At 43.1% G+C, this 15615-nt stretch overlaps 1 protein-coding gene across 1 annotated transcript in view; it reads left to right on the top strand.

The window, feature by feature from the left end:
- Positions 1-15615, top strand: part of shc3 (SHC adaptor protein 3) — a 132476-nt gene that overhangs the window by 66119 nt on the left and 50742 nt on the right. The window contains exon 5 of the mRNA XM_033017729.1: positions 9971-10024. Coding sequence (XP_032873620.1) covers positions 9971-10024 — 54 coding nt within the window. The remainder of the gene's footprint in view (positions 1-9970; positions 10025-15615) is intronic.

The raw sequence follows: 15615 nt of genomic DNA, 5'->3' as shown, positions 1-15615 counted from the left end.
TAACATGGTGCCCAGAACTGAACACAATATTCTAAATGCGGTCTCACCAACGTCTTATACAACTGCAACATGACCTCCCAACTTCTATACTCAATACTCTGACTGATGAAGGCCAAAGTGCCAAAAGCCTTTTTGACCACCTTATCTACCTGCGACTCGACCTTCAAGGAACCATGCATCTGTACTCCTAGATCCATCTGCTCGACAACACTACCCAGATGCCTACCATTTACTGTGTAGGTCTTGCCCTTGTTCGACGTCCCAAAATGCAACACCTTGCACTTTTCTGTATTAAATTCCATCCACCATTCCTCCGCCCACCTGGCCAATCGATCCAGATCCTGCTGCAATCTTTTGCAACCATCTGCAAAACCACTAAGTTTTGTATCTTCAGAAAACTTGCTAATTTTGCCCTTTATGTTCTCATCCAAATCATTGATGTAGATGATGAACAGTAACGGGCCTAGCACCGAACCCTGAGGCACTCCACTAGTCACAGGCCTCCAGTCTGAGAAGCAACCTTCCACTATCACTCTCTGCTTCCTTCCATGGAGCCAATTTGCTATCCATTCAGCTACAGATATCTCTCCTTGGATCCCATGCGATCTAACCTTCCAGAGCAGCCTACCATGCGAAACCTTGTCGAATGCCTTACTCTCATAAATACTAATCTTTTTTCGTTCTTGATTGTCAGGGACCAGCTTCAAGGGTCACCTGCCAGGAGATAGAACCACAACGTCAAAATAAAGCCCTGCCTTTAAAAGAGTTTTGTGCCTCTGGTCTGGTAATTTGTATTTTCACCCAAACCTTTCCATTCTCCCTGTAAATCTCACAGATGTTACAATGCACTGCTTGAAAGGAGAAAGAAAAACACCAGCAAAATACTTCAGTGAAGTTTCATGCACTTTTCCATTCTCTGGGAAAATCTGAATCATGAATATATCATACTTTTAATAAATGAGTCTCAGGGTCAACAAAATATTAATGCCATAGCATTATCAATTACAGCAAAAATGTAACTGCATTTGAAAAATACTGAGATTTGTGAGGATGCTTTATGGAATGGAGAATTTTAGATCTTAGAATGATTGGACTACCCTGAGCTATTTTCTTTGAAATAGAATGGATGGATGGATGGATGGATGGATGGATGGATGGATGGATGGATGGATGGATGGATGGATGGATGGATGGATGGATGGATGAATGAATGGATGGATGGATGGATGAACGAATGAACAAATGAGTTAATTAATGAACGAATAAATAAATTAACGAATGAATGAATGAATGAATGAATGAACGAATGAAGGAAGTAAGTAAGGAAGGAAGGATGGAAGGAAGGAAGGATGGAAGGATGGAAGGAAGGAAGGATGGAAGGATGGAAGGAAGGAAGGAAGGAATCAATCAAAGAATCAATGGATGAACGAACAAATTATACTTTATTGTTACATGTACCTTCGGTACCTAGGTACAGTGAAATGCTTTGTTTTGCTTACAATCAAGGCAGTATACATCGTCATCGGCCATCGGTCCGCAGCGGGTGTTCCTTGGTGGGCTAGTCCTCTGTCATTGGGCTAGTCCTCTGTCTTCATTCATACATTGATTCATACATGGAGTGTCCCGGTCAGCCGCTTACCGGGAGTGTCCTGGCAAGAGGAGGCTGACAGAAGGTTTACAGTAATTGAGGTGTATACATTTGTGAAAGGCCTAGGTAGTATGCAATGGATGGATCTCTTTCCCTGAACACAGGTCAATAACCAGGATGATTAGATTTGAAGTGAGTGGGAGAGTGGAGGAAAATACTTTCACACCTATAGAAAGTCTTGAACTCACTGTTTAAAAGTATGATAGAGTCTGAAAACCTTGCTATATTTTAAAAGTGCTTGGATATGTACTTTGACCACCATAAACTGCATGGTTACAGAGTGAAAGGTGGAAGGTGCAACGATGCTGGCTGGCTCTTGTTTGAATTGCCTCCTTTTGTGTTATAACTGAGGAATTGTTTTGGGGATAGTAAAATCAAAGCACTCTAGAAAAAGTTGACAAATTCTTGACATGTTCATGTTAAGTAAATATGTTATCAAGCATAAACCATTCTTTTTCATATTATTTAACTTGCAGTCATTCAACATATATTGTTCGAAATATTACAATACTAATAACAGTAGAGAAGTATTCCAAACATTTTGTGCCCTATAATTGCATGAATAGATATGTAATTTCTTAAAAGATTTTTAAAAGATTTAAAAAATATATTCCCTTTCTTGTTAAATTAATCTATTGGTTCATAATGATTTTTAAATTTTTTTTTTTTTTTTTTTAATATATTTTTATTAGTAGACATTTTATAAAGTATAGTTACATATTATAGTAAAAAGACTTTTCAGACACATCAGTCATACATTATTAAAATTTTCAATTATCAATTACTTCTGCTTCTAGTGTTTTTATTTTTTATAGAAAGAGAGAGAAAGAGAGGGTAGAAAGTTACAAATTAAAAAAACAGAAAAGCAGAGGAGGTGGAATGGGTTACCTGTAATACGTCAATGGAGATAGGTTTGTAGATTATAAAGTATAGCTTTTCATCTGATCCTGAGTTCAAGTTTCAGTTGGGTCCTCGTGCTGTGCCAATCTATCCCTTCAGATAGTTAATGAATGGAGCCCAGATTTTATCGAAAATATCTTGTTTGTCCATTAAGACAAGTCTAATTCTTTCTAAGTATAGGGTCTCCGACATTTCCGTAATCCACATATTAATTGTGGGGGTTGTAGGGCCTTTCCAAAATTTTAATATTAATTTTTTCCCGATTATTATACTGTAGTCGAGGAAATATCTTTGGTTTGTTGTGAGTGTTAAACTTTGTTCTGATATTCCAAGTATTATTAATTTTGTGTTTGGGTCCAGTTTTGTATTAATCACTTCTGAAATTATTTCAAAAATATCAGTCCAGAAATGTTTAAGTTTTATACAGTTTGCAAACATATGTGTTAAATTAGCCTCTAGATGTAGACATTTATCACAAATAGGAGAGATTTGTGGGAAGATTCTATTTAGTTTTATTTTAGAGTAGTGTAGTCTATGTAAGACCTTGAATTGTATTAAAGTATGTCTGGCATTTAATGAACATTGATGTATTTGTTGTAAACTTTCGTTCCACATATCTTTCGTTATAGGGTGACCTATTTCATTTTCTCATTTGTATCTATATGGTTCGGTCGGTGGTACCTCGTTGTTTAGTAGGGTGTTATAAATATAAGCTATTAGTTTTTCAGTATTAGGATGCTTGTTCAAATATTCATCAAGAATTTCTGATTCCCTACTCCTGTAGACTTGTGTATTAGATTTAACATAATCTCTAATTTGTAGATATCTGAAGAAATTATTTGAGTGCAGTCCATAATTCTGTTGTAACTCTTGAAATGAAAGAAAAGTGCCTTTCCCATAAAGATGTCCAATATTTTTGATTCCATAATTTTTCCATTGTGTGAAACCTTTGTCCATAAAGGATGATTTGAATGAAAGATTATTTACAATGGGAAGGCATAGTGGTATATTATTCAATTTTAAATCTTTTTTTATTTGTTTCCAAATTCGTATTCCACTATGTATTATGGGGTTTTCTTTATAGGTTTTTTTGTGCAGTTTTGTGGGGGGCAAATATGATCGGACCTATTTCAAAAGGTAGACAGTCTTCCTTTTCCATCGTAACCAATCTGGTTGTCGATCCATTTCTTCCAGCCAGAAATTCATGTTTTTAATATGGACTGCCCAAAAATAAAATAAGAAATTTGGCAAAGCCAAACCTCCATTTATCTTTGACTTACATAAATGTTTTTACTTATTCTATGATTCTTATAATCCATAATGATTTTAATGAATGTTCAAACATTAAAGATATATTTTAATATTTTAGATTAATGGACTTGATTTTCAAGTTTAATAAATGAATGTATGATACTTTATTACTATTACATGTGACATGTCACAGTGAGAGTTTTTGTTTTGCATCCACAAATATGCAAAGAGTAGCCACATATGTATCGGGCACCGGCAAAGTTACAAAGTTACCATTTTGTCCCCAATGGTCCCTCTTTGTTCTTGGTGGTTCCCCCCTTTGTTCTCAGCACCCCCCCCCCCCCCCCCCCTTGCCGGGTCCCTCTTTTTTCTTAGTGGCACGTCTGATCTCCACTGTCTTGTCCTTGACCACCAGCCCCGACCGCTAGTGTCCTCCTCGACCTCGACCACTGGCGCCCATCCTTGACCCTGCCGGGTCATCTCCTGATGGCTCCACGGCGCCGACCCTGAGTCTGGCCGCGGGGACCCGCCGCCCGACTTCTCAAGGGCCACGGTCTCCTGGGTGAGTCTGCCACCTGTGGCCTCCTGGGAGCGTCAAGTTCTTCTGAATATTGGGTTGAGGATAGTGGTTTTGGTGATCAGAAAAGACAAATTACATCAGAACAACTTCATTCAGATTAATTTTTATAACGCCAGCGTTCTGAGTATGACGTTTTGCCGTTCAAGTTTTGGGAGCCAAGACACCTAGAACACCTCAAATTCCTATTAAATCTTTTCCCCTTCACCTTGAACCTATGTCCTCTGATTCAGATTCAGATTCAACTTTAATTGTCATTGTCAGTGTACAGTACAGAGACAACGAAATGCAGTTAGCATCTCCCTGGAAGAGCGACATAGAATATGATTTCAATAAATAAATCTATTTACATGCATACAGTCATAGTGTTTTTCCTGTGGGAGGAGTGTCTGGGGGGGGGGGGGGGGTGATTGGCAGTCACCGAGGTACAGTGTTGAGTAGTGTGACAGCCGCAGGGAAGAAGCTGTTCCTGGACCTGCTGGTCCGGCAACGGAGAGACCTGTAGCGCCTCCCGGATGGTAGGAGGGTAAACAGTCCATGGTTGGGGTGAGAGCAGTCCTTGGCGATGCTGAGTGCCCTCCGCAGACAACGCTTGCTTTGGACAGACTCAATGGAGGGGAGCGAGGAACCGGTGATGCATTGGGCAATTTTCACCACCCTCTGCAGTGCTTTCCGGTCGGAGACAGAGCAGTTGCCATACCATACTGTGATGCAGTTGGTAAGGATGCTCTCGATGGTGCAGCGGTAGAAGTTCACCAGAATCTGAGGAGACAGATGGACCTTCTTCAGTCTCCTCAGGAAGAAGAGACGCTGGTGAGCCTTCTTGACCAGAGTTGAGGTATTGTGGGTCCAAGAGAGGTCATCGGAGATGTTGACCCCCAGGAACCTGAAGCTGGAAATACGTTCCACCTCCGTCCCGTTAATGTGGATGGGGGTGTGCGTGCCGCCCCTAGACTTCCTGAAGTCTACAATGAGCTCCTTGGTCTTCTTGGAGTTAAGGGCCAGGTTGTTGTCAGCGCACCATGCTGCTAGGAGCTGGACCTCCTCCCTATAGGCCGACTCATTGTAGTTGCTGATGAGGCCAATCACTGTTGTATCATCTGCATACTTGATGATGGTGTTAGTACCATGTACAGGTGTGCAGTCGTAGGTGAAGAAGGAGTAGAGGAGGGGGCTCAGCACACAGCCCTGTGGAACGCCGGTGTTCAGGGTGAGGGTTGAAGAGGTGTGCTTGTCTAACCTAACAGACTGGGGTCTGTTGGTTAGAAAGTCCAGTATCCAGTTGCAGAGGGAGGGGTCGATGCCCAAGTCACCGAGTTTGGTGATTAGTTTAGAGGGTATAATGGTGTTGAATGTTGAGCTGTAATCGATGAACAGCATTCTTACGTAAGTGTCTCTGTTGTCGAGGTGGGAGAGGGCGGAGTGAAGTGCCGTTGAGATGGCATCCTCCGTACTCCTGTTCTTGCGGTAGGCAAACTGATAGGGATCCAGTGTGGGGGGTAGGCAGCTTTTGAGGTGTGCCAGGACCAGCCTCTCGAAGCACTTGGTGATGATGGGAGTAAGTGCAACTGGGCGGAAGTCGTTGAGGCTTGCCGCAGTGGAGTGTTTTGGCACCGGCACGATGGAGGTGGTTTTAAGGCACGTGGGGACAACTGCTTGGGCAAGTGACAGGTTGAAGATGTCAGTCCAGACGTCTGTCAGCTGTGCAGCACAGGCCCTGAGGACGCGCCCAAGGATGCCGTCAGGGCCAGCAGCCTTACGTGCATTAGTCCTACTCAGTGCCACGTACACGTCGTAGGGGGTGAGTGTGAGGGGTTGGTGATCAGCAGGGAGCACAGCCTTGATGGCTGTCTCTAGATTGTCCCTGTCGAAGCGGCCATAGAAGCGGTTAAGCTCCTCAAGGAAGGTGGCGTTGCTGGATGTGGGGGTGGTGTTGGTGGGTCTATAGTCCGTGATGGCCTGGATGCCTTGCCACATGCGTCCGGGGTCGGAGTGGTTGTTGAAGTGCTCCTCAATCCTGAGCTTATGGCAGTGCTTGGCCTTCTTGATGCCCCTCTTCAGGTTAGCCCTGGATGGACTGTAGGCTCGAGCATCGCCTGACCTGAAAGCGGTGTCCCGTGCTTTCAGCAGTAGCCTGACCTTGCTATTCATCCATGGCTTCTGATTCGGGAATATGGTCACCCGTTTGAGGGAGGTGACACTATTGATGGTGGAGTTTATAAAGTCCAGAACAGAGGATGTGTAGGAATCAATGTCCGTGTGGGAGTCAAGGGTGGCCTGGGCTGCAAACGCCTTCCAGTCAGTGTTTCCAAAACACTGCTGAAGTGTGGAGTCCGCTTCCTCTGACAGTGGGTTTAACCCGTCTGATGAGTGGGGAGTACTTAGGGAGCAGGAACAATGAGAGGTGATCAAACTGACCAAGGTGGGGGAGGGGGACGGCTTTGTAAGCTTCAGCCATGCTAGTGTAGACTTTGTCCAGTGTCTTGTCTACTCTAGTGTCGAAGGAGACATGTTGGTGGAATTTGGGGAGTACAGTCTTCAGGTTGGAGTGATTGAAGTCACCCGCAACAATGAAGGCTGCCTCGGGGTTGTGAGTCTGTTGTTTGCTAATGGCAGTATGCAGCTCTTTCATTGCAAGCTTGGCATTAGCATCAGGAGGGATATAGGCTGCAGTCACAACAGTGGAGGTAAACTCTCTGGGCAGATAGAACGGTCTGCATCTAACCAAAAGGAACTCAAGGTTAGCTGAGCAGTGACTCTCGATGATGGTGGAGTCCGTGCACCATGCTTTATTTACATAAATGCACAGACCCCCACCTGTTGTCCTGTCCGCTCGGAATAAATCTCGCCCCGTTAGCTGGATGGCGCTATCAGGAACGTCGATGTTGAGCCAAGTTTCCGTGAAGATCAGGATTTTGCAGTCTTTGATCCAGTTGTGGGAGGTGATCCTTAGCCGGAGTTCGTCCATTTTGTTTGCCAGTGAGCGCACGTTGGCGAGGAAAAGGCTAGGAATCGCTAGCCTGTGTGGGGCTAGCTCTAACCTGGCCTTTAACCCACCACTGCGTCCCCGGCGGTGCTTTCGTACGCGTCGCCGTCTGTTGGTGCTTCCGGTCGGCCGAGCTGGCTTGGTGCACGCTGGTGTTCTGCCGCTCCGTTGCTCCGCGCCTCCGTGGCTCTGGTGGCGGTCTCCAGCCCCGCGGCTCCGCTGGCGTTCTCCAGCACCGCTGCTCCGGTGGTGTTCTCAAGCCCCGCGGCTCTGCTGGCGGTCTCCAGCCCCGCGGTTCCGGTGCTCCGTTGCTCTGACGAGCTCAGGAGCGAGACGGAGATCACCCAGAAAGTTGTTGCAGCCGCAGGAACCGAAGTCCAGAAGTTCCTGTCGGCCATACGAAAGGGATACAAGACTGCTCCATGTGAGCAGCCTTGAAACAGGTAGGGGAATTGTCGCTATTTCTCCAATTCTTGGGAGACACGGGGCGTCGCAATGTGCCCGCTCCGCCACCATTTTGTACGTGCCCTCAATTGTCCTCAATTCCCCCACTCTGGGCAAGAGATTCGGTGCATCTACCTGATCTATTCCTCTCATGATCTTATACACCTGTATAAGATCACCCCTCATCCTCCTGCGCTCCAAGGAATATAGTCCCAGCCTACTCACCTCTGTCTATAGCTCACACCCTCTAGGTCTGGCAACATCCTTTTAAAGATATTCTATGGACTTCTACAAAGTATCCATCTTGACGCTTTATTTCCTGTGTGCTCATGAGAAGTACATGATTATTTTTGCCTTTGCTTTCATTCAGTTGCTGCAGTAAAAATGTGCTCAGTTATTTTGGATATAATGGGTGAAGGAAGAGGCCGGAGGTGTGCGTGAGACAAGAGTATTAGGCTGTTACTATGCTTTGGACTGTAGGATTACCTGGGCACATAAAGTAAACTCAAGGTGAGAAGGTTGCATGCCTATAGGGGAGCTTAATTTTCAGTATACTTAAATGAATGTTTTGGAATAACACAGATGTCCTTCCCACCTCATTTACTCTTTGATCTGCATCTAAACAACGAATACTCTTGAGACAATTTGCCAAATGGTACCTCATTATCAATGCTGGGATTTGCTTCACATAAGCCACCTTGATCCGCTCTGCCACACACTCTCGTCATTTAGGATTTTCTTTTATCTAGCAACTATCAAATTCCATTCACTAGTTCTAATGTTACATTTTACAATTTTACATTTGTATAGGGCCCTGGTGAGACTGCACCTGGAGAATTGTGTGCAATTTTAGTCTCCTAATTTTAGGAAGGACATTATTGCTATTGAGGGAGTGCAGAGTAGGTTCACCAGGTTAATTCCCGGGATGGCGGGACTGACATATGATGAAAGAATGGGTCGACTGGGCTTATATTCACTGGAATTTAGAAGGATGCGAGGGAATCTTATAGAAACATATACAATTCTTAAAGGATTGGACTGGCTAGATGCAGGAAAAATGTTCCCGATGTTGGGAGGGTCCAGAACCAAGGGTCAAAGTTTAAGAATAAGGGGTAGGCCATTTAGGACTGAGATGAGGAAAAACCTTTTCTCCCAGAGAGTTGTGAATCTGTGGAATTATCTGCCACAGAAGGCAGTGGAGGCAAATTCACTGGATGTTTTCAAGAGAGAGTTAGATTTAGCTCTTAGGGCTAAAGGAATCAAGGGATATGGGGAAAAAGCAGGAATGGGGTACTGATTTTAGATGATCAGCCATGATCATATTGAATGGCAGTGCTGGCTCGAAGGGCCGTATGGCCTTCTCCTGCACCTATTTTTCTATGTTTCTACATTGGTTAGATTTTGGGGGGATAGGATAGGAGAAGTCACAGTTAATATATCTAGCCCCAGGCAACTGAGAGTTCATCCAAAGCAGTGCTCCTCACATGACGCATAGCAACACACGTCAACTGTGGTGACTTGGAGGCAGGTTCCTGCCTTTTATAAAGATTCATGCTGTGGAGCTAAAAATGCACAGCATGTGAGGAAATCAGAAAACAGTTCTACTGTTCAAAATTATTTTCCCTTGCCAAGGTAGCTTGCCCATGGGCTCAACGGGAAATGTGTTACTGGGATGTTATATTGCAGAAGAAATAGATTTCAACAAAGATGCCAGTTTCAAAGTGTGAAAATTAATTGGTGAAGGGAAAGTGGATTTTTTGTCACTTTCTCTTTGCTAATTAATACCTTGCCACTGGTTTAGTTACAGGATAGCTGCAATGGTGCTTTGTTGTAGGTTTATGATTGGGAGAATGGAAAGAACAACAATCCAATCATCTTCCGTGAACTCTAAAAAGTTTTGTTGAAGTGTTCCTAATTGAGAAATGTGACTCAACACCATACACTATTGGTTCTCCTCAACTCTTTGAAAGCAGCATCCTAAATATTTTCAGATAATTATTAAGGAGTATGATTGATGTTATCTTTTGATGATAATTGCTTTGTGAGTACCTTCAACATCTCCTGATTCACAGCGTTTAATTGTTTGGCGCTCTTTATGTTACCCTGGTTTATAAACTCTCTTAACTGAGATTAATGATTTGTGTTTTTGGTCCTGATTCAACAGATTATAGCAAATCATCATATGCAGTCCATTTCCTTTGCATCTGGTGGTGATCCGGTAAGGCATTACTTGATTTAAGTGACAGCATAAGCCAGGATTTATATCTTATGTTAAGAAAGAGTGATAAGCTTGACAGCCCTTATTTCTTATTCAGTAAGCTTTCAATATTTTCTTTGGCAATGGGATCTTTCTTCATAAGCACCTGACTGGCAGAAGTAAATCCTTTCCACTTTGACTGATTGCAATGCTCCATGTTATGCAGCAGCCATAGTCTGAATACAAATTAATGTTATAAATATTTCAATAAAAGTTTTTGTCCTTAAAAGATCTAGCCAAAACCACCTTCAACCCTAATGTTAATGAGATTTGGTAGCTGCAGTTGGATACCTGCTTTAAATTCAGTAATATTCCAAAGAGATTGAATGTTTTAATGACTTTCATGGGATACACTTCTTTTAAGGATGAACATTATCGGGATGAGAGGAATACAACTAATACATTATGATGCTGCATAAAATGCTTTAAAAAAATTGCAAATGTACATGAAATTGCAATTTTGCTGTAAAATACATAACACTAATCTGAACAAAACTGTCGATTACAGACATGCTATCAAACAAAACAGCCCATTAAAACTAACAAGGAAATGAATATATTTTTCCTTCTTCATTAACTTGCTAGTTAAAAATGATACTTACCTGGATTCTGATTTATTACATACTGAGAGTCATTCCTTCCGTGGGTGGGAATTGAAGACTTGGGAATTGTACTGTTCACTGTGACAGTCCTATCCTTGTTTGACTTCCCAAAATGTAACACCGCACACTTAGTCATAGATTCTTACAACGTGGTACCAGGCTCATCGGCTCAAGTTGCCCACACGCATATTTGTATAGATATAGTGAGGTAAATAGTGCAATTTATATATTACATATAATATTATATATATATAACATTATATATATATATATATATATTTGTGTGTGTGTGTGTGTGTGTGTGTATATACACACACACACATATATATACACACACACACACATATATATACACACACACGCACATAATATATATGTGTGTATGTGTGTATATATATGTATTTTTAATATTATATGTGTGTATAATACACACATATAATATTAAAAAATATATATATATGTGTGTGTGTGTATATATATATATCTATATATATATATATATATCTATATATATATATATATATATATATATATATATATATATTACTAAATCTCTGATCTTGACCACTTTTGGCCTACTGTGCTGCGATTTCCGACAGAACGCCGCCACCTACGGCCGTCATTTTTGGCCAACTCGCCCAGAGCCCCCCTCCGCCTTACGGGTGCGGAGGATTTTTCCCATCGATGACAAATCAGAGAGATATTAATTGTTTTTAAAAAATTCACCATTCTCTCTGCTGCCCCTGCTGGAGGGAGGGGGAGGGACTATAAAACCAGGAAGTGGTGTGCCTCACTCCCTCTCTGCAAGATGGATGAAGCCAAGGGTCACATCTCTCTGAGCTCTGAATAACAATGAACAAATGTTTGAAGTAAAAAGGCACGGCCTGCAAATGGTTGTTTGGATGCTTTGGCTTGAAGTTGAAAGGCACTACTTATTGCAAATGGTGGCATGAAGTTGAAAGGCACTACTTACTGCAAATGGTGGCTTGGGTGCTTTGGCTTGAAGTTGAAATGCACTATTTACTGCAAATGGTGGCTTGGGAGCTTTGGTTTAAAGTTCAAAATGCACTACTTACTGCAAATGGTGGCTTGGGAGCTTTGGCTTGAAGTTTAAAAAAATCACCATTCTCTCTGCTGCACCTGCTGGAGGGAGGGGGAGGGACTATAAAACCAGGAAGTGGTGTGCCTCACTCACTCTCTGCAAGATGGATGAAGCCAAGGGTCACGTCTCTCTGAGCTCTGAATGACACTGAACAATGTCTACACAACTGTGAGTACCCTTAATGTGGTTTGAAAATGAAAAAATGTTTTTTTTGAAGTAAAAAGGCACTGCCTGCAAATGGTTGTTTTGGGTGCTTTGGCTTGAAGTTGAAAGGCACTACTTACTGCAAATGGTGGCTCGGGTGTTTTGCTTGAAGTTGAAAGGCACTACTTACTGCAAATGGTGGCTCGGGTGTTTTGCTTGAAGTTGAAAGGCACTACTTACTGCAAATGGTGGCTCGGGTGTTTTGCTTGAAGTTGAAAGGCACTACTTACTGCAAATGGTGGCTTGGGTGTTTTGGCTTGAAGTTAAAAGGCACTACTTACTGCAAATGGTGGCTTGGGAGCTTTGGCTTGAAGTTGAAAGGCACTACTTACTGCAAATGGTGGCTTGGGTGCTTTGGCTTGAAGTTGAAAGTCACTACTTACTGCAAATGGTGGCTTGGGAGCTTTGGCTTGAAGTTGAAAGGCACTACTTACTGCAAATGGTGGCTTGGGTGCTTTGGCTTGAAGTTGAAAGTCACTACTTACTGCAAATGGTGGCTTGGGTGCTTTGTTTGAAGTTAAAAGGCACTACTTACTGCAAATGGTGGCTTGGGTGCTTTGGCTTGAGGTTGAAAGGCACTACTTACTGCAAATGGTGGCTTGGGTGTATTGCTTGAAGTTGAAGGCACTACTTACTGCAAATGGTGGCGTGGGTGCTTTGGCTTGAAGTTGAAAGGCACTACTTACTGCAAATGATGGCGGGTGATTTGGCTTGAAGTTGAAAGGTACTTCTTACTTCAAATGTTGGATTGGGTGCTTTGGCTCGAAGTTGAAAGGCACTACTTACTGCAAATGGTGGCATGGAGTTGAAAGGCACTACTTACTGCAAATTGTGGCTTGGGAGCTTTGGCTTGAAGTTAAAAAAAATCACCATTCTCTCTGCTGCCCCTGCTGGAGGGAGGGGGGAGGACTATAAAACCAGGAAGTGGTGTGCCTCACAGTCTCTGCAAGATGGATGAAGCCAAGGGTCACGTCTCTCTGAGCTCTGAATAACACTGAACAAATGTCTACACAACTGTGAGTACCCTTAATGTGGTTTGAAAATGAAAATATGTTTTTTTTGAAGTAAAAAGGCACTGCCTGCAAATGGTTGTTTGGGTGCTTTGGCTTGAAGTTGAAAGGCACTACTTACTGCAAATGGTGGCTCGGGTGTTTTGCTTGAAGTTGAAAGGCACTACTTACTGCAAATGGTGGCTCGGGTGTTTTGCTTGAAGTTGAAAGGCACTACTTACTGCAAATGGTGGCTTGGGTGTTTTGGCTTGAAGTTAAAAGGCACTACTTACTGCAAATGGTGGCTTGGGAGCTTTGGCTTGAAGTTGAAAGGCACTACTTACTGCAAATGGTGGCTTGGGTGCTTTGGCTTGAAGTTGAAAGTCACTACTTACTGCAAATGGTGGCTTGGGAGCTTTGGCTTGAAGTTGAAAGGCACTACTTACTGCAAATGGTGGCTTGGGTGCTTTGGCTTGAAGTTGAAAGTCACTACTTACTGCAAATGGTGGCTTGGGTGCTTTGCTTGAAGTTAAAAGGCACTACTTACTGCAAATGGTGGCTTGGGTGCTTTGGCTTGAGGTTGAAAGGCACTACTTACTGCAAATGGTGGCTTGGGTGTATTGCTTGAAGTTGAAGGCACTAACTGCAAATGGTGGCGTGGGTGCTTTGGCTTGAAGTTGAAAGGCACTACTTACTGCAAATGATGGCGGGTGATTTGGCTTGAAGTTGAAAGGTACTTCTTACTTCAAATGTTGGATTGGGTGCTTTGGCTTGAAGTTGAAAGGCACTACTTACTGCAAATGGTGGCATGAAGTTGAAAGGCACTACTTACTGCAAATTGTGGCTTGGGAGCTTTGGCTTGAAGTTTAAAAAAATCACCATTCTCTCTGCTGCCCCTGCTGGAGGGAGGGGGGGGGACTATAAAACCAGGAAGTGGTGTGCCTCACAGTCTCTGCAAGATGGATGAAGCCAAGGGTCACGTCTCTCTGAGCTCTGAATAACACTGAACAAATGTCTACACAACTGTGAGTACCCTTAATGTGGTTTGAAAATGAAAATATGGTTTTTTTGAAGTAAAAAGGCACTGCCTGCAAATGGTTGTTTGGGTGCTTTGGCTTGAAGTTGAAAGGCACTACTTACTGCAAATGGTGGCTTGGGTGCTTTGCTTGAAGTTGAAAGGCACTACTTACTGCAAATGGTGGCTTGGGAGCTTTGGCTTGAAGTTGAAAGGCACTACTTGCTGCAAATGGTGGCTTGGGTGCTTTGGCTTGAAGTTGAAAGGCACTACTTACTGCAGATGGTGGCTTGGATGCTTTGGCTTGAAGTTGAAAGGCACTACTTACTGCATATGGTGGCGTGTGATTTGGCTTGAAGTTGAAAGGCACTTCTTTTTGAGTATAGGAGCAGGGAGGTTCTACTGCAGTTGTACAGGGTCTTGGTGAGACCACACCTGGAGTATTGCGTACAGTTTTGGTCTCCAAATCTGAGGAAGGACATTATTGCCATAGAGGGAGTGCAGAGAAGGTTCACCAGACTGATTCCTGTGATGTCAGGACTGTCTTATGAAGAAAGACTGGATAGACTTGGTTTATACTCTCTAGAATTTAGGAGATTGAGAGGGGATCTTATAGAAACTTATAAAATTCTTAAGGGGTTGGACAGGCTAGATGCAGGAAGATTGCTCCCGATGTTGGGGAAGTCCAGGACAAGGGGTCACAGCTTAAGGATAAGGGGGGAAATCCTTTAAAACCGAGATGAGAAGAACTTTTTTTCACACAGAGAGTGGTGAATCTCTGGAACTCTCTGCCACAGAGGGTAGTCGAGGCCAGTTCATTGGCTATATTTAAGAGGGAGTTAGATGTGGCCCTTGTGGCTAAGGGGATCAGAGGGTATGGAGAGAAGGCAGGTACGGGATACTGAGTTGGATGATCAGCCATGATCATATTGAATGGCGGTGCAGGCTCGAAGGGCCGAATGGCCTACTCCTGCACCTAATTTCTATGTTTCTATGTTTCTTACTGCAATTGGTGGCTTGGGTGCTTTGGCTTGAGGTTGAAAGGCACTACTTACTGCAAATGGTGGCATGAAGTTGAAAGGCACTACTTACTGCAAATGGTGGCTTGGGTGCTTTGACTTGAAGTTGAAAGGCACTACTTACTGCAAATGGTGGCTTGGGTGCTTTGGCTTGAAGTTGAAAGTCACTAGTTACTGCAAATGGTGGCTTTGGTGCTTTGCTTGAAGTTGAAAGGCACTACTTACTGCAAATGGTGGCTTGGGTTATTTGGCTTGAGGTTGAAAGGCACTACTTACTGCAAATGTTGGCTTGGGTGCTGTGCTTGAAGTTGAAAGGCACTACTTACTGCAAATGGTGGCGGGTGATTTGGTTTGTAGTTGAAAGGCACTTCTTACTGCAAATGGTGGCTTGGGTGCTTTGGCTTGAAGTTGAAAGGAACTACTTACTGCAAATGGCGGCTTGGGTGCTTTGGCTTGAAGTTAAAAGGCACTACTGCAGATAGTTGATTTTAGATAAAACGTTACACTTACGGCTGTGATTTTTGGCCATCTTACTCAGTCCCCCCTCCGTTGAGCAGGTGCAGAGAATTCTTCCCATCAATGAAAAATAAAAGTGTTATTAGTGTTTGAAAATGTTGATAA

This window comes from Amblyraja radiata, chromosome 3, assembly GCF_010909765.2.
Source record: "Amblyraja radiata isolate CabotCenter1 chromosome 3, sAmbRad1.1.pri, whole genome shotgun sequence".
NCBI classification, from domain to species: domain Eukaryota; kingdom Metazoa; phylum Chordata; class Chondrichthyes; order Rajiformes; family Rajidae; genus Amblyraja; species Amblyraja radiata.
This window is presented reverse-complemented; position numbering and strand designations above follow the sequence as displayed.